This window comes from Colletes latitarsis, chromosome 11, assembly GCF_051014445.1.
Source record: "Colletes latitarsis isolate SP2378_abdomen chromosome 11, iyColLati1, whole genome shotgun sequence".
In the NCBI taxonomy this organism is placed as follows: Eukaryota; Metazoa; Arthropoda; class Insecta; order Hymenoptera; family Colletidae; genus Colletes; species Colletes latitarsis.
In genome coordinates, this window is record NC_135144.1 from 16314442 (window position 1) to 16339217 (window position 24776).

The 24776-nt window shown below is 42.5% G+C and overlaps 1 protein-coding gene across 21 annotated transcripts in view; it reads left to right on the plus strand.

Moving 5' to 3' along the window:
- Nucleotides 1-24776, plus strand: part of LOC143347603 (uncharacterized) — a 207180-nt gene that overhangs the window by 20139 nt on the left and 162265 nt on the right. For 11 of the 21 annotated variants that reach the window (XM_076776916.1, XM_076776928.1, XM_076776925.1 and 8 more), the window contains exons 1-3: nt 4045-4830; nt 12828-14580; nt 16475-19724. In XM_076776916.1, the coding sequence (XP_076633031.1) occupies nt 12862-14580; nt 16475-19724 (4969 nt within the window). In that variant the 5' untranslated portion in view covers nt 4045-4830; nt 12828-12861. Of the gene's footprint in view, nt 1-4040; nt 4831-12827; nt 14581-16474; nt 19725-24776 lie in introns of those variants that run through there. The other 10 variants (XM_076776932.1, XM_076776931.1, XM_076776933.1 and 7 more) reach the window with 3 other exon arrangements.

Here is a 24776-nt window from a genome sequence, read left to right on the forward strand (position 1 = left end):
TGCCTAAATTTTTCGACGAAAAAAAAAATTTTTAATTAATTCTGAAAAAATTATTTTCGGTTGCGGGGGTCAATTACAATCATTTTTGGTCAACAGACTAACCCCCGAAATCTTACCCACTTTCGAGAAAAAAATTCAGTATTGGCGGAACTGTAAACGTTAATAACTTCTTAACGAAGCCACCATCAACAAATTGGTATTCTTGATTTTCGTTTTATTTTGGCCTCTAGAATCTCCCATTAAAATTTTTCCCAGGGGTGGCCGAACACCCTGTATGTACTCCTCAATTAATTTAACAGCCCTATCTACCATATTGTTGACCACTTTTAATTTCTTTACCATCTGTCTTTATAATTATTATTATCAATAGGTTCACTAATAGAGATACTCATTACCAATGAAAGTATAACAAAAAAATATCTCCAGGCTACTAAACAACTCTATTTCTACCCTAGGGGCCACCCTAGTGTACGTGTATGATGCATGGGGATACGTGTAGATAATTAAAAATTGATGAATTTTCTTATGCATTTTTTTTTCTTTGCGCGAACGAGTGGGTTCCAAACATCTAAACAGCGATCTCCGTGCGTCGATCGATGAATATTTGCAAAGTCCTAGGCGTTGTCGTTGATAACGAGCGTCGGAATTCCAGAGAAGTGGTATTCGAGGAACGTCGCTTTCTTTCGCTTTCGTTTTCTATCGAACGATCGAAATAATGTGCCGGTGGATTACCGCACCGATACTCTCTTACGTTCCCGTCGCGCGTTACACAAGCAGTCGTTTACCTTGCAGCAAAATCTCGCTACGGTTGCTCGATGCTCGATGTATACGTACACGCGTACCGTAATCGTATTGTATTCGGCCATGCGATTCGACTCGGACGAGACAAAAGTCGGTGAACGGAACGATCGAAGGCGGCTGGCGATCTTTTCGCGGGATACATTTTGCTCTCGCGATGTCGAGAAACGATATACATATCCGTGTCGAGGTCGGTAGGGACTCGTTTTAAACGCGAAAGGTTATTTAATCAGAGAATTCGAGACGATCGGGGGGAGGGAATCAGCGGCCCCGTCGATCGCTAGATCTCGAGAGAACGATATCTCTAGGTTGCATCGATATCGTGCAAAGTTTCCTTTCGAAGAGCGCCGAATCGAAAACGTTCGTTTATTAAATTAATAAACACCTTGCTACAACAAAAGCAAACGAACGTGAATGTTTCTAACTTTTGAGTAGATTTTTCTATAGCTCGATGTTAGCTATAATTGTTAAACTTGGACTATCAATGTACTGGTAGAAGGAAATGTTTAGGTTAATCCCTTGTTTCTAGGTGATCTTTTAGATACTATTGTATACAGGGTGTTCGGGAACCCCTGGGAAAAATTTTAATGGGAGATTCTTGAGGCCCAAATAAGACGAAAATCAAGAATATCAATTCCTTGATTGAGGCTTTATTAAAGAGTTATTAAAAAATTTCAAATCATTTTGGAAAAATTATTTTCAGTTGCGGGGGCCACTTATAATCATTTTTGGTGAGGAGACACACCCCCGAAATCTTACGAACTTTCGAGAAAAAAATTCGAGTAGGTGTGAAATTTTACGACGGAAAAAAAAATTTTTCAAATCGTTTTAAAAAAATATTTTTCGTTTGCAAGAGTCGCTCGCAATCATTTTTGGTCATTACACATATCCCCGAAATCCTACTCAGTTTCGAGAAAAAAATTCCTTACCGAAAATCTAATTTCTGGCCAGGAATGTCTGCCCGAATTTTCATGCGAATCTTCAAAACGTCATAACTTCTGAACGGATTGGACGATTTTCATGTTTAAAAAAGCGAACTACGCGTATTTTGGTGGAGAATATGTACAAATCGCAAAAATATTCGAAAAGTTGGTCCTTGATCCCGGAAAATGAGAAAAACCCCATAGAAATGATCCAATTTTCATACAGCCATAACTCTTACAATAGTGAATATATTTCGATGAAACTTTTTTTTGAAGCAGAGTTCATGGGTACCTACAAAAAAGTATTAGACAACTTTTCTGTAGGGCGCCAAACAAAAATACTAAAAATGTAAAAGGAATTTTTAAGAAAAATCGACAGGGGGTAGGTGCTGAAATTTTTCGGTGGAAAAAAAATTTTTCAAATCGTTCTAAAAAAATTATTTTTTGTTGTATGGGTAAATTACAATCATTTTTGGTGAATACACATACCTCCGAAATCCTACCCACTTTTTAGAAAAAAATTCGAGAAGGTGTGAAATTTTACGACGGAAAAAAAAATTTTTCAAATTGTTCTAAAAAAATTATCTTCGGTTGCGGGGATCAGTTACAATCATATTTGGTCATTACACATACCCTTGAAATCCCACGTACTTTCGAGAAAAAAATTCCTTACCGAAAATCTAATTTCTGGCTAAGAAATGTTTGCCCGAATTTTCATGCGAATCTTCAAAACGTCATAACTTCCGAACGGATTGGACGATTTTCATGTTTAAAAAAGCAAACTACGCGTATTTTAATGTAGAATCTGCAGAAATTCTAAAAATATTCGAAAAGTTGTTCCTTGACCCTGGAAAATGAGAAAAACCCCATAAAAATGGTCCAATTTTCAAACAGCCATAACTCTTACAATAGTGAATATATTTCGATGAAACTTTTTTCTGAAGCAGAGCTCATGGGTACCTACAAAAAAGTATTAGACAACTTTTCTGTAGGGCGTCAAACAAAAATACTAAAAATGTAAAAGTAATTTTTAAGAAAAATCGATGGGGGGGGGGTAGGTGCTGAAATTTTTCGGCAAAAAACAATTTTTTCAAATTGTTCTAAAAAAATTATTTTCGGTTGCGGGGATCAGTTACAATCATATTTGGTCATTACACATACCCTTGAAATCCCACGCACTTTCGAGAAAAAAATTCCTTACCGAAAATCTAATTTCTGGCCAGGAATGTCTGCCCGAATTTTCATGGGAATCTTCAAAACGTCATAACTTCTGAACGGATTGGACGATTTTCATGTTTAAAAAAGCAAACTACGCGTATTTTAATGTAGAATCTGCAGAAATTCTAAAAATATTCGAAAAGTTGGTCTTTGACTCCGAAAAATTAGAAAAACCCCATAAAAATGGTCAAATTTTCAAACAGCCATAACTCCTACAATAGTGAATAAATTTCAACGAAACTTTTTTCTGAAGTAGAGCTCATGGGTACCTGCAGAAAAGTATTAGACAACTTTTTCGTAGAACGTCAGACAAAATTATTATAAATGAAAAACGAATTTTTATAGGAAATCGACAAGGGGGTAGGTGCCTAAATTTTTCGGCGAAATTGGAAAGTTTCAAACCACTCTGGAAAAATTATTTTCGGTTGCAGGGGTCAATTGCAATCATTTTTGGTGAATAGACATACCTCCGAAATCCTACTCAGTTTCGAGAAAAAAATTCCTTACCGAAAATATACTGTGTGGCCAGAAATATTTCCTCGAAATTTCATGCGTATGTTGCAAAATCATAACTTCTGGACGGGTTGAAGGATATTAACGATTCAAAATCCAAACAATATTTTGTAACTTAAAATCTGTAATTTCAAACCTGACGAATATGCGACTTTCGTAAATCCAGCGTGATAAAGACCTAAGCCAGACCTAAACTGCGAAGCGGTTGTAAGGATTAAGAACCACTGACCCAAGCGATGTCTACGGGGACGATCGTCGAGACGCGACGTATGCGCGATCAGAGTAGAGAGCCACTGACGAGAGATACGACGATGCGTCATGAGTAAACACACGGTGCGTACCTGTAACTCGTTATCAGCGTTTACTCACGGTCTCGCCTAGGAGCACGAGCGTCGTTCTATTCGCTGAAAAGAGAGAATCGGTTCTGGCCTGTAACTCTCGTTCGCGATCATGCACGTACCCACGAATCCATTCTCTGTTCGTTATTCCCGGCCCGTCTTGCTCTTTCTCGCCTTCTATCCCCCACCTTCTATTTCTCTCGCTCTGCGCGCATTACGCGAACGACTCGCAGTCAGTCAGCACAGAGGCATCGTTGACGCCGTCTCGTCCCTCCTTTTCCCACTCTTTCTTTCCCTTCGCGATTTCCTTTCGTCCTCCCCGCGATTAATACCTCTATCGTTCCGTTGTTCTTCGCGATGTCCCGTAGATCACGGACCGACGATACCCCCGGTCGCGTCGACCCGATCATCGGTTCGTGTTTACGTCCGCGGTGAAGTTTAGTCGATAGTACGCGTCGAAAGATCGAACGACGCGCGATCCTACCAAGTGACCAGTGATATTGTGACTTTGTCGAACGTACACGATGCCGCGCGAAGGACAAAGAAACCACCGAAACCTTCGACAATTAACGTTTCGATCGAACCAACGTATGAGAATTTACTCGTGATATTTATAGATCAAATTGTCATTTGCTCGTTTCGATCGTTAAATTTTTATTCGTATACGAGTTTTACTCATCTTTGCTCGCGCGACGAGACGCGAAGACCTCGAATCCACGACGAACGCCGATGCATTAATCGCCACTATTATCGATGACGTCTCGCGCGCGTTTTATCGCGGAGCTTCTCCTCTCTCGGGCGTTTTAACTGGAAAGGTGACAGTATCGATGGATAGTTGAAACACTTCGGTATGTACACGGACTAACTTTTGTAACGGTTCGTAGCGTTACACGCCGTTGTTAAACTCATCGTTCTGGTGGTTCCAAACTCGTCTCCCCGTTTCGAGGCGCAGTCGAGTGCTCGATACTTATCGCGTCGAGTGCTCCTCGTGGTAGTACACAGCGATAGTAGTACGAGTACCGTGCGCACGCGTAGCACGGGTGAGTACGTCTCTTTGAGTAAACTTGAGTAAAAAAAGAAATGTTCACTTCGTCGTGATGTTAAACGGTCCGTCCTTTTATCGAGGATGCGAGCCTTTGTTATCGAACGTAATCCGTTATTAAGCACTTTTCCAATTAATTTGGCTATTTACAGAAATTTGGCCCCTCTCTATATAGTACTGAAAACAAATAATAATAATATAAAAAATACATATAAGCACAAATGACAAACGATGAGATATAATAACGTTATAAAGATAGACGATTATCAGTTAGATCATTCTTTATCTTTTCCGACACAGTTTCTTGTCGTCAACGATTATATGCCATTTCTTTTGCTCTTTTTTTAATTTACGTATTCGTTCAAATTGGTGGTAATAAACTCTGTTGTAATCGTTGCAATCACACCAAATAGTAACACGCTGTTTGGATGTAGATAATCTTCGTTTAAAATTGTATCATGAAGACCATATATTCGAATTAAATTCCACCAGCGACTGCAACGCGTCAAAGATAGTCGAAAGTCATTCTTCATCTTTGATGCACTGTCACGAGCGTCGCAAATTTTGCCGCATAGATGCAATTGTTGGATTAAAATCCGGGCACGAAAATGAAACAGTTTACAGCGTCGCGTCAGCTCTTTCCACGACACAAACTCAGCCATTTTATCGCTGGGCAATAAAAGTCTGTTTGTTTGGTTCAACGTAATGAATTTACGCTAACTTCCGGAACGAAACACTCGCAAAACACACGTCTTTCTTCGTCTACGGTTAACGTTGGACTACCGGGGGACAAACCAGTTGAAAGTAATTGACGACTTATCGGTACACCCAATATGTAACTTGATGCGGTGACCGTACGGGCGCACGAATAGATTTTAATCTACGACTTCTCGGTCCGTCGATCGTTTCTAGCGAATTATTATCGAACGGTACGCGTCGAGGTTGAAATTAATATTTTATATCGATCTCGTTTTATTTATTTTTTTTTCTCCGACCGTCGAGAGTTTCGTAACGTTTCTGGATGGAATGTCCCTGTCGGTGCTTCTCGCTTACGTAAGTGCTTCGAGTCGCGATTACGCGCGGTCAGAAACGCGCAAACTTTTATGTATTTGAGTAACGGATAACGCGTAAGAACAATGTACGAGAGAGTGGAACGATGCATTGAATTAATGTCAACCGATGTCATAAGCACAGCCCAACGATACACCTCTTTATTGCCTAATCGACAAGACATTAATATTTATTAATAGTACAGCTTAAGCGCTGGAAGTGCAATCAGAAATTAAAAATTTAATTTTGTTGACAATGTAAACAATTATTTTTTTACTTGATGATAGAAATTTAGATAGAAATCTTCAAAACAAAACAAAAATTGATCGTAGACAAGTTTCTGTATTGAAATAAATATAGGTCAGATTTTAAAAACAGCTATTTTAACGATAAAATATTATTTTTATGAAATGAAACATTTTTTATTTCAGACCACTGTGCATCGTTTTTTTTATAATAAAAACACCGGGTTTGTTTCCTCAGCAATGAATCATGTATAGAAAATATGATCCAGCGCGTAAAATGTGGATTACGAGTTCATGAAAGTTGTAGGGGAATACAAGGAAATCATAAAATCTAGTATTGTCCCAACTGTGAATTATAAAATAAAGATTAATAATTTCGAAACATATGTTGGGTTTCTCTTTCGGAATTACAAAACTGGTTAATATTAACATACTCAACCAAACTTAATTATTATTGCATATTGGATATTTTCCATTAATTCATTGATAAAATATTTATTAGTTAAATAGTTCATTTGTTCTTGATAAGAGGTGTCTTATCTCTAAACCTACTGAGGTGGGGATTATGTACCATACTCGAGTAATCCTAGAGTTTATAAGTGAATTTATATAATAATTATTTGTATTTCGATCACATTACAATCGAACGTCCATGATCCTTTCCAGTCTAATACAAACTCTATAAACTCGTCGATCTTAGAATCAAAAATTTGCTGAAATCGAAGCAATTCAATGAAAAGAGAAAGCTAAGAATCATTGCTATGGATATTTTCGAGCGTGTGTACTCGTCTAAATAAATGAAATATTAATAAATTTCGAATTCTGCAAAATAAGTTTACGTTTACGTTTACGTGGCCGCTCCGAACAGACCTTCCGGATACGCCTACGCACGGTTGAAATATCGTTTGTAGTCTCTTGGTCGTTGATCGAAATTAGTTGTCCAGGTAAGAATTTCACCTGACCCTTTGATCGCAGGATGCGTTGGAACGTAGACAGACGCAGGTTGGAAACGCTCCAGGCGCGCCTGGCGTGCCACGAGTCGTTGCAACTCTCGTACTCATCCTGGTGAAAACCGACGGTCGGCAATCGGCAAAGGAGTTCGTTCGACCTCGCGATAGTATCTAACGACGATAATGGGATAACGAGACTCGCGATAATTAACCGAGTACGCTGGTACTCGTTGAACCAACTACCACGCCGGCCCTGTCAATTATTAACTTGACTGGGACGTTCGTTTCGGATTAGACACGCTCTCACTCCTCTTCTATCCCGTTGGCTCTTCTTTGGACAGCTATTACCGGCCGATTCGACGACCTGGTACGTTCGCGCAAATTTACGATGCTCTCCGTACACTCTTTCCGATGAATTTATGCTTCCCTTGGAGCTCGAGACGGACAAATTATATTCCCGCCTAACGGATACGTATTTTAGATTTATTCGTAAATTAGCTTCCGTTTACGTTTCGTTGGTAAACTCGTTCGCGGATTGAAATCCGTTTATGAATTTATTTTCAACGACGTCCGGGCGTATCTAGCATTTTTATTCCCCGTTCGCGAATAAAATCTCGACTCGGTTCAGCGTAGCTTCGAAATATGAATTTATTGGAATTTCTCCCTTTGGAAACAGTTTCTCTTTACCGTACCGATTTTTCACAGCTACGGGAGAAAAATGATCCGTTTTGTCGCGAGTAATTTGCCCTTTAGAGCGTTTCCTGCACGTGAAAAGAGAATTTAGCGTACGGTAATTTCTTTCGACGACGCGAAGTTATCCTCGCCATTTCCTGGAACTGCTGGCTTGGAATGAGACTTGGCGTTATCTTCGACACGCGACCGACGGTGTTCCACACTGTGGTACTAATGAGCTATCGAAGTAAAAAAGTAAAGTCATTGTATCGTTCACTTTATCGTTGCAAAAGTGCTTGATTCGTATCGACGGGGTCCTTGCGACGAAAATGATACCAAACACGATTATATTCGAACAATTTTGAGTTAAGAAGGAGGGGGGGGGGGGTAGGTCATTTGATAAAATAGAGCATTTTTGGGAATGTATTTCTAAGCGACAAAAATATTTCTTTCGATTAAATATACAAAACTTCTCTTTGCAATTTTTCTTTAAAAAATAAATATGGAAACATGTAATGCCGAACAGTGATCTAATTTCTGATGGGGATGACTCCGAAACAAAATTTGAATAAATCTAAATTGTCTATAATTCGAATTCTAGTTTGTATTCAACCCATAACGAGATCAACTGTTTTTATCCCATTCGTTATTTAAGCGATTATTTTACATTTTGTACCATCGTAGAAATTATTTTTTGATATATTAGGGTCATTCCAGAGTGGCTGAGAGATCAAGAAAATTTGTAAAATGATTTGCAAATATTTATATAGCTAACGTTCGTAGTACAGAGTTAGATTACACGCGCACACAAATTCCTTCTTCTTCGTGTCGATCGAATCGACGTCAGATGCAAAGTTGTTACCGGTATTTAATAGCATGTCAATTTCCCGCTGTAGCCGCAACGTCGATGGCCAGCTAGCTGTCTCCAGCGAAAGGTAGATTTTCAGCTTTTACACGGTTTTCGACGTGCGTCGAGAATCTCGCGAATCATTTTACTTTCCCAGCCGTTATTAAATATAATAGAGGGAAAGTATTGCTATTAATAAAAATTTAATCACGATTTCTCGAATTTAAAATCTAGAAAAGAAAATACTCCAAAAATTATTTCTATATCTCGGAAACCCTTGTGCCTGAAAAATTGGGGTATTCGTTTTTCTATCTATCTCTGAAAGGAGAATACTGCCTTGTTCACTTGTAAAAAATCAAATTTATTTGTTTTCTCCTTTGTTCGTCAATCCTCTTCTACGAATGCAATCGTAAAATATGAAATCCCCGCAATAGTAGAGAAGAAAAAATAACACTTTTTATAAAACGTGTCTGAACATTCCAGTAAGCTGCTTAATGGGTAAAGCACTTTAATCTGTTTCGTGCTGTTGAATAACTGCCACGTGGAGACAGTGCAAATATCGTGAATAAAATGCATCGATCGTGTTTAAAACCGAGTCGAAAGAAGAAAAAAAAATTGTTATCCCATTAAAAGCAATAGAATTTTAATTTTAGACAAGAACCAAACATTCAACATACGAAACCTTCAGAAATCCATATTAAATCAGACATTACGTCTCTCATCCCGAAATACAACGTGTATTTGACTTCTTATTCCAATTGCGACCCATGTGTGGGTCACGGGACGTATGGATTAGGTTTATGGTATACTGACCCAAATACAAGTCGGCGGTTTGCGAACGCGTTCAAAGCGAGAACATTCGATACGTTCTAAAACTAATACCGGAAGGGTTCTGTAACAACGCCGCTTTTTTTCTTTTCTTTTCTTTCTTTTTCGTGTTCTTACTCCATCCACGCGTGCGGAAGCATTACACCGCCAAGCTACGATAGGAGCATAGTTTACGTAATCGATGGCGACAGCGTATATTTTTATAATCGTTCGCGTTGTAAGTCAACACCGACGTATTAATTTCAGTAGCCAATATTGCGTTTCTCGCGCGTTTTTCGTTCCACCGATCGCTCGCATCTTTCAACTTTTTCTCGAGCGATCGAGAGACAGTATTCGAACGCGGTGTTTGAGAAGACATTAATTACTGGAAAAGTTTCTCACGTTACCATTAACTGTGATAAAGATAACTATAATGTTTGCTCCTATATTCTTAGCAGTAAATAATGATCTATATAAAACTTGCGGTTATTGATTCGGTTATGATCCTTACTGTACATCCAGTTCAAGATTTAATTCAGTTTCCGTCGCAGGAATGAATTTTAACAAAGCTGTGGAACTTTGAAGTCGAGCTATTTTTCAATATTATTCTTCGAGCGACGAGATATATTTTTCCAGCAGGGCGGATGGGGGATGAAAAATTTTGGCTGAAACGAACTGAATATTCGTAAAAATTCCGAGACGCTCGCAAAAACGTCGTCGATCGTTTCTGGTTTTAAGAAAGAGTCAAACTGTCGAGGAAGGGAAAAATCTTGGTTCGTAACGCGCGAAAAAGGGTTGGCGTTGACCCGACTGTTCTTCGATTCGCGAAAACGTTTGCCGCGCGACTCGCGAGCGAAACGGAAGGTAACGGGACCGGGAAAACCGCGCTAAAAACCGAACGAACCGTCCAGCGTGTTGGGAATCTGTGTTACGGTCGTTGCTCTTGGCAACATTACGCCCGTCGGTTCTCTGACTTAGTTTACACTCTACTCTTTTTTGATACGCGGACTAAAATAATGCGCATTAAGCGTTTAATTCGTCTGCGTTCGCAACGAGCGTATCAAGTTTATAAAAGTAACGAATAAAGTGCACAGATAAAAAATCCGTTACAGTGCTGGAGAAAAATACACGATACTGGTCATATTTTCATACTTTGTACGCTCAAAGAAAGAAATACGTTTTCAATTCGAAGAGAACACGATCCAAAAATTGGAGAAAAAAATGTAAAAATTACAAGACAGTGTATTTCTCATTCTTACGATTTCCATCGAATATTAGCGCATTTCTTTAAAAGGAAATCGAGTGGTCATTATTTTCAAAACTATTTAAATTTAATTTCTGTTTTCATCCGTTGGATCAGGAAATGGACCTTTCGCGAGTGGAAATTTGGCAATTATTACGTTGCGAATTCGCGAGAGGTGTAAAGGCCGTGGAAGAGCCGCCATAAATATCAGCGATGCTTACGGACTCAACTACTAAACGAAAATTGAGGGTTCGTTCAACAGTTAAATTGAAATAAAATGTACGCGTCGGCTAAATTAATTTTCTCGTACGCGTTACTTTCCTACAATCCCCCGACGTTTCGTGCTCGAAAATGGTCGTATGTAGAGGGTTAAACGCTAAACGTGTAAACTAGTTCCCTTTCGTTTCAGTCGTAAAGACAATGACCGGCGCGCCGGCTTGAAAGATCATGGCTCTGTGCCGTTTAGGTTACGAGTTTAGACTGCTTCTCGCGGTTGTTTGGGCATACGTAAACGTAAACGTAAACGTAAACGTAAACGTAAACGTAAATCGCGCGTGCGTTTTCGTGACGAACACGTGGGAGACCTACGGGTCGCTCGACGCAACACAGAGAAATAGGAAACCGAACGAGCGTGACATTCTTTCGGTAATAACGAGGCACGAGTCACGTAATATGGAAGTTGAGATGAACGCACGCACGGCTTAGATCGGTTTCTGGTTATCAAAGTAACGCGATATCGCTTGCAAACCACGTCAGATATTATCCTGGCGCCTGCATAGCGTGTCGTCGACGCGGGCCTTTCGCTTTGGGCCCAAAACCGTTCTGTTCGCGGCTGGTTAACGCGTCGAACGCAGAAACTTTGCTAACCAGTTTCGTACCGAACGAATTAAAGTTAGCTGTCGTTGCGCAAACTTATCTTCTCGCGGGATACAGCAACGATTCTTAAAATGAACCCCGCGCGTGATTCGTAAGTTGAACATTTTTATTTAGAAAGACGACGATTCATATAATAATTATATTGACAAACAGTTTGTTTCGGTTTCTTTTAAAGCGAACGCTGAATTTCTCTCGTAAACTTGGATTGTTCGTCTCTGCGTCCAACGTTTATTTTTAAATGAAAAGTTAAAAAATTTCCTGCAGACCAGGAGTTTGTTTCAATGATAAAAGAGTAAATCCTGGATTTGCGACGTGGTGGACTTACGCAAAGAGAAATTACAAGTATCTTGAGAAGATTAAAGCACGAAAACTGCGCGTGGACTTTTAAAGTTTTCATTTACTGTCGTAAGGATTAATTTAAAGAAAGTTTCGCTAATTGAATTTAATAATTTAATGGGTAGTTCGTCGCGTCGAGTATAACGGAATCGAATTATTTTTTAAACTCTAATTGTATTGTTCCCGTAAAGCAAAATATGATACGTTTCACGTCAAAGGGAAATATTTTGTTATAAAAGTAGTATTTTCCACCGTTAATATCGATTCCAAATACATACGTATATTGTGCACAGTTCCTTTCTGCCATATAAACGTGATTTTTATCATTCGATACACTTTAGCTGCAGCTCGTCTTCTTTGCATATTTTAACTTGTAATTGGTACACCTGGGTCCTGAAGACTCTACTGCAGAGGAATGGGTTATTTTACTGACTTGGCCTATTTGGTATTCCCTTAACTCTCAGTTGGCTTTGAGCCTGTGATGCTATTGTTTGCATAGATCATTTAGCTTTCGATCGATAAGAGTCTTCTGGTCTTATGGATTCGAGTATACCGTTAGTACACAATTTATTTTAATATCATGGCATTTGGTTCTTTTGATTTATTATTTGGAGCTCCTTTACTGTTCTTTTGGCGGTTACGGCATTGCTGCTACTTTTGCAGTTTACATCTCTAGTCATTTTTTTTATAATGAAATAGTGTGATTAATTATTGAACGTCAAATAGGACTATATTCTAATTTCTTATATCATAAAATGTTGAATAAATACATTATTGTTTTCAAATCAATTTGTTTAGTAGTTATAAGCATTTGTACCACCGCAACCATGATGTGCCAATACTTATGTTCAACACTATATATTTCACTATGTATTAATTAAACTGCAGATATACCAAAAGTATAGATACGATCCATTAAATTAATAAAAAATGTATAAAATATAACACGATTGATTGTTTGTATTTTAGGCGCCGTTGAGCGGTGATTCGCTGAACGCCAAAGATGGAGGCGACGAAGGAAGTCGACGGTGAAGATCCTTCGAGGACGAACGTGCAGGCTGGGAAGAAGGAGGTGCCCGAGAGGCTTCGAGTCCTCTCGGTCGATAAGCTTACCGTCGAAAAGATCGTCTTAGAGTCCTCGACTGGATCACGAGAAGTGCTCCTGACGAAAAATGAGAGTTCCAGGAAGCTATCGATAAAATCAGAGCCTGGAAAGACAATTCCGACGCAATCCAAGGACGAACAGAGGGAGTCCACGGACGTCAAGTATCGCGCCTCGCTTTCTGAAGACGCGTTCGTCTACGTACCGAGCAACGACGTTTCCGTTAACGAAGTGGTCTCGAAGACTTCCGGGGCCAACGACGTACCCGCGCCGAACGTCGAGAGGAGGATCAAGCCCATCAAATTGACCAAGAGTCCTTCGATCGGTAGCATTGTAGTTGCCGGCTTGAAGTCCGCGTGTAAAATTCCGCCCAAGGTGCCCGAGAAACCAGCCGCCGCGAGCCTAGCGATCTCGTTACGAAACGGAAGGGAATCCTCGGATACGAACGTTTCGAGATCGGCTAACAAGTTAATCGGTATAATAGAGGAGGGGCAGGACGAAAAGTCGAGTGCTTCGGAGTCTGTCGGAGACGGCAGGAAAATCGAGAAGGAGAAGGAACAAAACGAGAAAGACGAGATCGTGAACGAGGACCAGCAGAAGCTAGAAGGGAATGGCGTCGAGATCGACGCGAAAGATCGTTTAGAGAAGAGTCGGTCGAAGATCGGGGTTCTGCAGCAAAATTTGGGCACTCAGATAGACGCGAACACGGCCGAGAATTACAAGAGAAAGCTGCTGGAATTGCGTACGTGCTACGCGCTGAAGCTGCCCGTTGTCGTCGACTCGAACGCGAACGAGAAGTTCGTCGGCGAGGTCGCGTTTGACAAAGAGTTTCTACGGAAGCACAACCTCGACAAGAGGCTGAAGATCGAGGAGAACAGTGCGCTGGAAACCGATCCGGATCGCGTCTCTAACGGGGAACGAATCGACGAGGAGTCGAACGAAAGGATCGTGACCGAAAGGAGCGCCAGGCCCAGTTACAGCAAGAAGGTGTCCGAGGTGGAGAAGAGGTGGTCCGGGGAGTTCCTGGAGAATCGTTTGGAGCGTCACTCATCCGGGTCGTCCAAGTCCTCGTACGTCGAGGAGTTCGACAGCGTTTCGTCGAGGGAGAGCGTGGGCGAGGAGCATAGATCCGACGCGTTGTTTATCGAGCAGGGTACACGGCAAGTGGACTTGGAAGAGGGCAGTGGACTGTCGATCGACGTCTCCGGAAGGCAAACTTCGGAGGAAGTTCTCGCGGACAGCACCGACGTTAGCACGGTCGACTCAGACTCGTGTCTCGAGGATAGAATCAAGGCGGTCGAGGAGGACATCGACGAAGCAGCGAATAAGACGCGGTTACCTAGCGATGACGGAGCTGATCGACGTCAAGAGGAATTCGAACGAGCCAATCGGTGGATAGAGTCGATCATCCCGACGAATGACAGGTTTCAGGAACGAAGAGACGAATCTCAGAGAGTGTTAAGCTTCTATCCGGACGCTGGACTCGGCTCGACGGATTCCATAGATTCTACGTTCGTCGATCGAAGTCGATCGGGTAGAGACGGATACGCGAAACTCATAAGGGAATTCACCATGGAGACGACTTCTGTGGCGGCTGGCTCGTCTCGAGCGAAGAAAGAGGTTCGTATAATCAAATAGCGCACGGTTTAACCCTTAAGTGGACTCTCAATCTCAACTGAATTATTTTACTTAATGCAAATCAACTTTCCTTTAAAGCATTTAAAAAATAATGAACTAGTGGAGGATTACATAAATTTCCAAATAATCACGTTGACATATTAAACTTGTCGAGGGCCCTAATAATCCACTTAAGGGTTAATTTTATTACATTTCAACAGTAGCGAAATTCTTGCGTGTCTGGTGGATTTTTCCTTTCAGTTTTTCAGAAAATATTTCTCTGTTCTTTCCTTCAACGACTACAGTAATGATTCGTAAAATGAACTCTGTGATTCCGTAAGTCGAACATTATTATCCCTTCCAGCTGGGAGGATGTCCCTTGGAGCCAGCGAAGCGCGAAAGACGATATTTGAAACTCGATACGAGCTGTGTATACATATGTAACCATCTGTTGGTGTCGAATTTCGTCTCCGGTGTACGAAAGATGAACGTGCCAATCCCGGAGCGTTGTTCATTTTGAGAATCATTACTGTAACAATTTCTTGGATTTCAGAATCGTCTACTGGTATTTGCCTCGAAATTTTTACTCCGATTTGCTTGTTTTTATCAGCCTTTCAAAACTGTACCATATCAGTATCGCTTTCTAAATTATAATCGTCCTTGGAAACGTCACTGTTCCAATTCACCAATTCCAATCAGTTCTCGTTCTGCTTCTTGAAATACGTTTCCATCGATAGGCGATCTATTTTTGTCTCTCAGGATATTGCTAAATTTGTCAGATGAACGACGAGTATATTACGAACTCCTGAACTTTGTGTTTGCTATTACGAGAACGTTGTTGAGCAATGAAGATATACTACCAAAGCTTAGAAATCACATCTGTGTACACTTAATTCTATCAGCGCGTGTAACTGATATTTTTATTCAAAAAAAAAATGTAAAATCTATTTTTGCAATGAATACATCACGGAATATGTACGTAAAAAAGTAGATTTAATAGTCCTCGAACGTTGGATCTCGCCCATTACATTGCACATTTATGTTGATTTATACTGCACATCAAAGTTTAACGTAATATTCAAATAAAATAGAAAATACAAATATTAATCTTAAAATATTCAAATATTAATATTCAAATAAAAATAATGCTTTATTGTAACACGTATAGGAGTTACAAAGGGTGAATGTTTGCGAAATATTTCATTAGCAATAAAAAATTAAATTTAAAAATAGCTCCCGCACGATCATACTTGGTGGACCGAGTTGAACGCAACTCGCAGGTCAAATCACTCTCTTTACTTGGTTTCTCAATTCGACTAATGCTCATTTGCAATCAGACCGTTTCATCGACTGAACGACTCTCGATTCTCAATTGGTCTGCACTCTTATCCTCTCTCGCACACTCTCGTGCGATGCGTTGCTAAACACTGAACTACAAAAGTCCACGTGTATTTTAAGAACTCATTCGCTCTTCTCTCGCCAATAACCAATAACCGAGGGTAAACATCCTCCGTTACACCATCTCAAACACTCTTCATTCGCACCTACCAGCTGCTCGATTCATTCACTTAAAAGGTACATTGACCTTTGCTTGATATTTTCTTACTACTCCAACGTTTCAACGAATCAACAAAAAAGTATACATGTATACGTACCAGAGTCGAGTAAATTTTCTTCGTGAATCACAAATTTTTCACTCGTTCCTAACCCAACTTCCAATTTACATTTAACTCATAAATTTTTTAAACATTAGTAAATTAAAATAGTTGAATTTCTAATTAGTATTCCTTATTCGTGGATAAAGTATATCCAACTCTGATACATACAATGTTTTCAACGCTCTATACGCATTTTTTATCGCGATAAACCTATCATTATCCTTATTGTCATTAAGCAGAAGAAGAAGCTCGGGCTTCGTCGACTTCTACCGGGTTTCTTCTCGCCGAAGGACTCTCGGAAGGACTACAAAAAGAAAGAATCGAAAGAGCGTAAGAGACAGGATGACCGACACTTTGCACGCTATCAACAGAACGGAAATTACACCAGGTCCCCGGACACGATGAACCTGAACGAAGACATCAAGAGAAACGTCAAGTTGGACAACAGTTTGAACGGATCCATAATCGAAGAAAGACTGGACGAGATCAAACGCGAACTGTTCCCGGATCAGGGCCCCATAACCAGCACTCCCGATCACTTTACACGAGACGACGATCAGAGTCTTCTGCGCGATCGAGCCGGACCGCCTCGATCCTACACCACCGATTCCAGTCTGAGCTCGATCGCTCCCGACGAGAGATGGATCGAGAGGAACAACGCTCACCTTGGCATATCACCTGACATTAGGAAGTTCGAGCAACGTCAGAAGCGCGAGGAATTCGGCCAGAGATACGGCCAGCTCGAGCGCAAGCACAGCTTGCAAGAACCGAACCACGCGACACGATCTTATTTTTTTCATAGAAATCACGGGCCATCGGGCAGGATCTCGGCCCCGCCTAGCGAGAGATACTTCGTGCGACCCAGGGCGATCCATCCCATCGACAGACCTCTACCAGCGATCCCCCATTCGCGAACGGAGTTGTCCAACTACGAGAACTACCTGGAGGAGCAGGAAGAGATGCCAACGCAAACGACCAGGTATGGGAAGAGCCCGTACGCGTACTCCTTCGCGCCCGACAAGTCCAATTACTCGAACGAGCCGGGTCTCTACGAGAACGACAACGCGTCCGGTCTGATTCTGAAGTCGGTTTCCGCTCAGGTGAAGATCACGCGTCAGCCGATCGTCAATCAGAATCACAGAGCTCCTCTGGTGGGCAGATCGCCCAAGTATCCATCGTCCGGGAGCAGTCAGAAGTCCGGTGATTACGCGGACTCCAGTTGCACGCCGAACTCCAGCCAGAAGAGCGAGTTCTCCCCGTCCAGCTCGAAGAGCGGCGAATATTACCTGCACTCCCCGCGAAACAGCGGCTCGCCAACGGGCAGGGACCTGGACGAGGACTGTCGCAGAGAGGGCATTTACGAGAACGAGAAATCGCCCTCGAGATCGTCTACTCGTTGCATGGACGAGCGCATATACGACGAGAACCCACCTTCCGGTTGCGAGGATCGCTCCTCTACCCCCACTAATTCCAAGCAACTGGACCGCTCGATGGAGGGCTCTCTGGAGAAAAGGGACACGCCGTCGAACCGTAGTCCCACAAAGAGTTTGCAAATCGCCGAAAAGCCGGACGACGATCAAAGGCACGAGCAGTCGACAAGCCAAGCGGTAGGTAGCAGCCCAGCGGGTTCACCGAGTCAAGGGAAGACGGTTTCGTCGCCGACTGCGCGCGCTCCGCCGCCCTCGAGGAGGGCTCAGCCCAACGAGCAGATCCTGATAGCCTCGCCGAAGAGGGAAACGCCGTACGAGACGCGTATACCGCGTCCGTCGAACGAGTCCAGGCGATATGCCGTGGAGTCGCCCGTTCACATAACGAATTCCCCGCGTAGGCTTCAAGCGGGCAACTCTCTCGAGCCACGGTCTCAAGATCACGCGGAGAATCCACGCGAGGATCAGTCGTTTCGCGGCTCGAGGATGGCCAATTTCGCGGGACAGGGCTCGACCGCGAACCTGACCGCGGAACTGCCGCGACCGGAACCTATTTATGGGCACAGAGGTCAACCGATTCCCAGCCAACGTTCATCCTATCGGTCGAACGTGCAGAAGAAGGATTGTGAAGATAGAGTGGCTTGGGTCCAAGGACGAGCCTCCTCGCCCGCCAAGAATTCACAGAAACGCGTCGAGTCCGAAAGGAGCAGCCCGAGAACGGAGAAATGCAGCAGGTCGCTCGAACTACGGTCAACGGAGGGTCAACGTCGAGAGAATCATGCTGTTCAGTCGCAGCATCCTGCATCGCCGCACGTCGAACTTCAGAGGCCCAGGATTCCCTCTCAAGAGAAAACGCAACAGTCTTCGAACGCAGGTCCTCCTCCTCAACAACAACAACAGTTGCTGCAACTACGATCCCTCGAGGAGCCCGTGTATTTGCAGAGAGTCTCGGAACCGGTGTACGGACAAAGAGGCACTAGCGGCGGTGCTCTATCCCCGTCGAAGCAAGAAACTCGACAACAATTGGAGGCGTTCTACTGGCAACAGAAGGCGCTCGAGGCGCGCAGGAAGTCATTCGCGACCCCGGTGACCGCCAGCCCCAGGCAGGCCGGTCGAAAAATTGATCTGCCGGAGGTCAGAGAAGCGGTGTACTGGCAGCAGCTCAAGAAACTGGACGAGGAGCAACAGAGGCGCATCTACGAGCAGAATCTGGCAGAGGAGAGGTCGCGAGGTAGATCGAAGAGTCCTGGAAGACCAACGACCTCCAGGCAAGGGACTCCACGAGGTCCCGTGACGACCGATCTCTCGATATCCACCGCGTACGCGGACCCCTCTGCCTGGACGGACGATCGTCGTCGTACGAAAGGGAACCCCACCGGGAAACCACCGTTGATGCAGAAGGGTCAGAATCAACCTGTGCTGATCGTCAGGCCCCAACAGGCGATTCGGGACCGTCGAGAAGCGCCTAGCAAGCCACTGGACCCGACCAGGCTCGAGATGCAACGATCGAAAAGCGCGTCCCCGCATTTCCATCGAGGCGACACGCAGTCGATCCCGCGGAAAGTCGATACTCGTTCGATTTACGAGGAGGACGTGAACGACGCTGACGGGAAAACCGCGCCTCCGCCGATATTTAAGAGGGGCAGCTTGATCGGCGGCGACCCCGCGGAATACGGGACCGCTGGTGGCGCGAAGAGAGTCAGCTTCTCGAACCAGTCAGCTTTAGGGCCCGATTTGGCCAGCGGAAGTTGGCCGACGAAACACGGAACGGCCCCGGAACCGCCGACTCGTAGACACAGGAGCGAGGACAGCGCTTCGGACAGCGATTCGGTGTTCTCTCATCAAGACCGTCGTGACGTCGGTCACTGTCTGGACGCCGCGGAGTACGACGCCGACAGACCGTTGCCGCCATTGCCCAAAGACTCGCCTGGCAACGCGACGAGGCCCGGAGCCGCGAGGAACAACGTGTACGGGGACCTTGGATGGAATTCGGGCCCCGATCCTAGAAGGACCAGTCCCAACGCCATCGCGGACCAGATGCAGCGCGTGCTACGCCAGAAGGGTGAGTGGTTTTGTATTTATTTATTTATTTTGGTATTTATTACATTTTGATAACGTTTATTAATTGCAATTTTGTCCTTCGTCGAGCATTTTCTTAAAGCCCTGCTCATGTGGGAGACATGTACGGGGTAACGTCGAAATGATTAATTTGGCAGTAAATAATATTATCTTATCTTAAGTATACAGAGTGTTCGACCACCCCTGGTACAAATAAGACGAAAATCAAGAATAATAATTTGTTGATAGAGACTTAGTTAAAAAGTTATTTACGTTTAAGGTTCCGACTGTAGAACGGCAATCTGCGTACAGCTGCGTGTATGTCATAGTGGTTCTCACTCAGAAAACAGTTTTACAGTTTCTCCTGCTGAGTGAGAACCACTCTTTTGTTTTTAATTTGAACTCTTAAATATCCTAATATATGAAGAAATGAACTTGAACCAGTTTCATAAACAGTTGAGAAACAACGAAGAATGTCTTCGGCTCCGAATTTCTCGTGGAACAAGATGAATAATTCGTGGACCCTTTCACCGATCGTCGAAGTTGCTCGCGGGCCCCTTTCTGCTATTTCCTCGCCCCATGCTCCTAGCAGATCGTAATTTTATCCGGACAAGGTGCGAACCGCGCCTTGCCGAGCAGTGTATGACCGTGCATTTCGATGAGACCCTTAAGGCAAACCAAGAGCAGCATCGCATCGCGTCGCGTGCAAGCACGTTCCTTCGCGCGGCAGACAAATCTCGCTCTTACGTCTTAAGCCTCTTTTAGACTCAACGGTACTACGGTTTCACGTACTCGTGTACGCGTCCTGGTCCTTTCTCCAGCAAACGATTTCGCGGAACCACGAAAATCTCCTGCTTGTTCCGTTTGTTCCATCTATCAATGCAATCGTTAAGGTCACAGACGTGAACGTTAATTTCAGAGCATATTATATCGTTGAAACATCCCTATTAGATACATGTATCTATGAAACGTGAAACAAGAAGCACGTACATTCCGGTGACGTGAGAAACACGTAGTGTTGCAAGCTGAGATGTTGCGGACGATCGCGATTGGCTGCAGCGCGGTAGATCTATAGCAATAATTATTCTTTCCAAAGAAGTAATATTTTTAACAAATTTGATATTTAACACGTTCGCTGATGAAACCCGTATAATATTCTGCAAGACCAAAATTTCGATCGTACACCATTGCAAACTACATAACTTGAAATTTGTTTCGGTGCTTATTTTCGTATCCAACTAAATTTATATCCCTCAACATCTCAACTGGAGAATTAATTTTTCTAGTTCTATAGTGGTAAATCCTGTCATCCATATAATAGGGTGGTCAAATTAGATGGGGTACGTTGTACGAGGTAAAATAAATTAAACAATGATTTTTGCAACCCTTTCCTATCATTCACGGATGCATTTGAACTATAGGAGTCGTTTCGGTTGCATTTGAGCGGGGAAACACTGTTTTTGCGTAGAGATTGGCGTTCGAGGTCAAGATTTCCTTAATCCCACGATACGTGGGTAGGGTTGCGTCATCCGATGAGGCGGTTACTTGGCGAGTCGAGACGACGCGACGCGACTCGACGCAGAGTAGGTACGGCGGTCATGATTATACACGGTTGCCCTTCTAGTCAGTCTCGAGGAAGGTCGCTGACCTTGCGACTCGATGAAACTCTCGACACATCGATGCGTGCTTGCACCCACCGTTTCTCAAACGCCCACGCGTCTCGCAATACTACTTCGTCAAGTCACCTGATAATTTCGCGAAATCGATGTTCAAAGCTACGACTTGGCACTGAATATTGTACAACCGGTATCGAAAGACCACCCAATAAGTGGGAACTACGCCAATGCTCCTCAGATTGTCTAACTGCTTAACATTTAGTTCCCAGTCAATTGAGAAGTATATTATTTAGAGAATCCTATCCTTTTCTAAACCATTTCTTTCAATTACTATTCAATATTTCACTTTGCAATATTTTTCCCCGTGGTTTCGTTGTCTTCTAATCGATTGGCAATGGCAGATTAGATGTTCGTTTCAACGCGTAAATTCAACGCCTGACTATGGCACACACGATCTTAAATTAACCCGTAAGTCAGCGTACTGGGGTATAGTAGACCCCCACTGGGATAAATTATGTGCTGTTGCCTGATATAGGTTGTTTATTCCGATGAGGTCATGCGAGGATATATGTACCTTTCTGTATCTGTCGATTTTCTGCCAGTTGACACTGTGTTCTACTATATTAAATTACTGATTTATATTTTTATTTTCCAAGACTGTATAAACAATATACAATTTCCTTTTTAGTGTTAACATTTTGATTGTATTATATTTTAAATTTAAAACAAGAAGCGTTTATTAGTATTATCGTGTGCTCCTAGAAATTAATTTTCCACTTCTTCAAGTTAATTGTTCGTTTTAAAGATTATACAATTTAAGCAAATTCGATCAACATTATAAATATGTACCTAATATAAAAGGTAACGATCAATTAAATTAAACATAAATTAAGTATATTTTTACTTGTATGACAGAGATCGGGAAAATATTGTTTTGTATCGAAAAAATTCTATACTAAAACATAGTAAGGCAAGAGATTAATGAACCTAAATTTGAATCTAAATTTTCTCGAACTGCATTCTATTGTGTTTGAAAGTTACTAACGAAGCCCTCTTCTCTGCACTGTTTTACGTTTTACCATTAGTGGACTTTCCCTGGGGAAGGAACAAATAAACTCACTGTTGTTTCGTTGACAAGTTCGGCGCCACGGTGACGAGTGGAGATTTCTGTTTTCCAGTACGACCACTTCAACCAACCCTAAATATTTAGCCACCATAGATCGAGTGAAGTATGCTGTGACCCGTCTAAAGCTCCCTTTTTGGTCTCGACGACTGGCATGGCGACAGTAGAGTCGCGTGTGGTCCTTTTGTTTAGAAATTTCACCCTCTGCAGTCCCCAAAACTCACAAGGGAAGGATCTATGGCGAATACAAGATGGGGGGGAGGGAGGCTACAAGGACTTGAGACTGACCAAAAAAATCTATTATCTGAATTTTAATAGCTTCAAACGATTTCAGGGGGTAGTGAAATGTCAGGCATAGTTACTTAATAGAAGAACAGAGAAAATGATCTTAACTAAAAACTTGAAATATAAAACAATTAACTAACGATATCCAATTGTTAATATTTTTCAGCTTTTCAATCACATTGAACGTATTGAAATATTTATTTTCTTTAGTTTACTGCACCAGATACTTAACAAATGTGTTATGTTTTTGTCTCGGAATATACATTAAAAATTTTTTAAACTGTCGAATAGCTACGCCATTGAAAATCTGTATATCAAAAAAAAAATTCATTGAAATCGAAGTTGAAGAGTTTTGGTCCTTCCCTGTGTCAGATTCCTGCCTAATCTTCATAGTCGAAGATGCTTCTCGAGCGTCGCGTCGATATTCACGCGTCGCGTTTTTTTAAATCCGCGGGCTCGTTCGACGATGCAGCGAAATTAAAATGAATCGCCACGGTTTCAGTAAAAGCGACGACCGAGAAAAGTGTACGCAGAGGACGGGGTTAGGGTTGCATCGAGTCCCAAAGCGCCTTTCCGGCTCGTTCGTGCAAAGTCAAACGGGCAACCTTCCTGCGCGACATTAAAGTTACATAATTTCGGAAGCTTCTGTTGCGTCCTGCCTTGTGTCTCTTCTATCGTTGACTCCGAACACGATGCTTTGACCAAGTTTATTAGTGTGTTGTGTACGCTGAGTCCAAGTATACGTGGATGAATTTATAGAATACCAAAGTCTGACACGATTTTGGAATCGTGTATTTTTCAGGAGTTCGGTAACGATTCTGTTTTAACGCTAGAAAAACTGAGAGCTGTTTGTCGAGTCCAGCAATCGAGAAATCTTAGCATAATCCTCAAATCTTCAACACGCGTTTCACGTGCCATATATGCACGCGTGCTTTAGTAGACGTCGAAAACCGGGATCTCTGCCATAAACGTTGCTGCAATCAAATTTAGGACACCTCCGGTGTGGAACGACCCATACGCGAAAGTTACGAGGGACACAGAGTCGAAAAGCCTCTTAATCTAACCGATCGAGCGGTTTCTGACGTCGTGAATACAATAAGGGATCGAACAATAAAATTTCGGGACGGAATAATTTCGCACATCCTTCCTCGCGTCGCCAGAACTCAAGACTTTACGCCCTCGCGTGAAACTATTGGTATTTCATTCGGAAAGGATTGAAAGTCTGTCTCCGCGCCTGGAATCGACGCGACGACGTAGGTATTATTGGAATTCTAGAAAGAAACTCGTAGACAGTCGATGGATAACGATATACAATATTTTTCGACGATAGTTTCCAAATATCGGATATTTTGCAACAAGATTTCAAAGTTGAGGAATGATAAGTCGCGTCGTTTGTACGAATTTCTTTCAACAAAGAGCAATAGGTCATGAATCTTTCTTTGTACCCTTTATCACCCACCCAAAGTTAAGACATTTTCACTGGTTCGCTGACTTTAATGTCAACTTAATTGTTGCCCAACGATGGCCATAAGCCAACCATTGTTGACAGTTATTAATGATAGTTGTCAGAAACTAAGTTCTCGAGTCTAAAATCCATATTTAATGATTTTACATCGCATCGTACTTGGAACAAGTTATTTGTAAACAGTGCAATCAATATATATTTTCTTCCAAGTACTCGCGTAGATTGAATCAGGCTTGCCAAGGCACGCGTAGAAACGATGAAACTTCATAGCGATACTACGGGACGTAAACTGAGTACTCGGAGAATTCAAACTGCATTTCTCTCTCTCGCTCTCTGGATACATTTTCTGAGTTCCATGCGTACTAAGGTATTTAATGGAGAGGGGATGACCCTAATCTTTGGAGACTACGCAGAAATCGGACTTTGCGCGAAACCGATTTTAACTGTAGAAAGTGCACTGCGTCGAATAATATGTTTCAAAGATATGGAGATTTCCATCTATTCCGACGGAAGAGCTTAGTAGAACTCGGGATGAATAAAACAGGAAACAGGAGGCTGGCCCGTTCG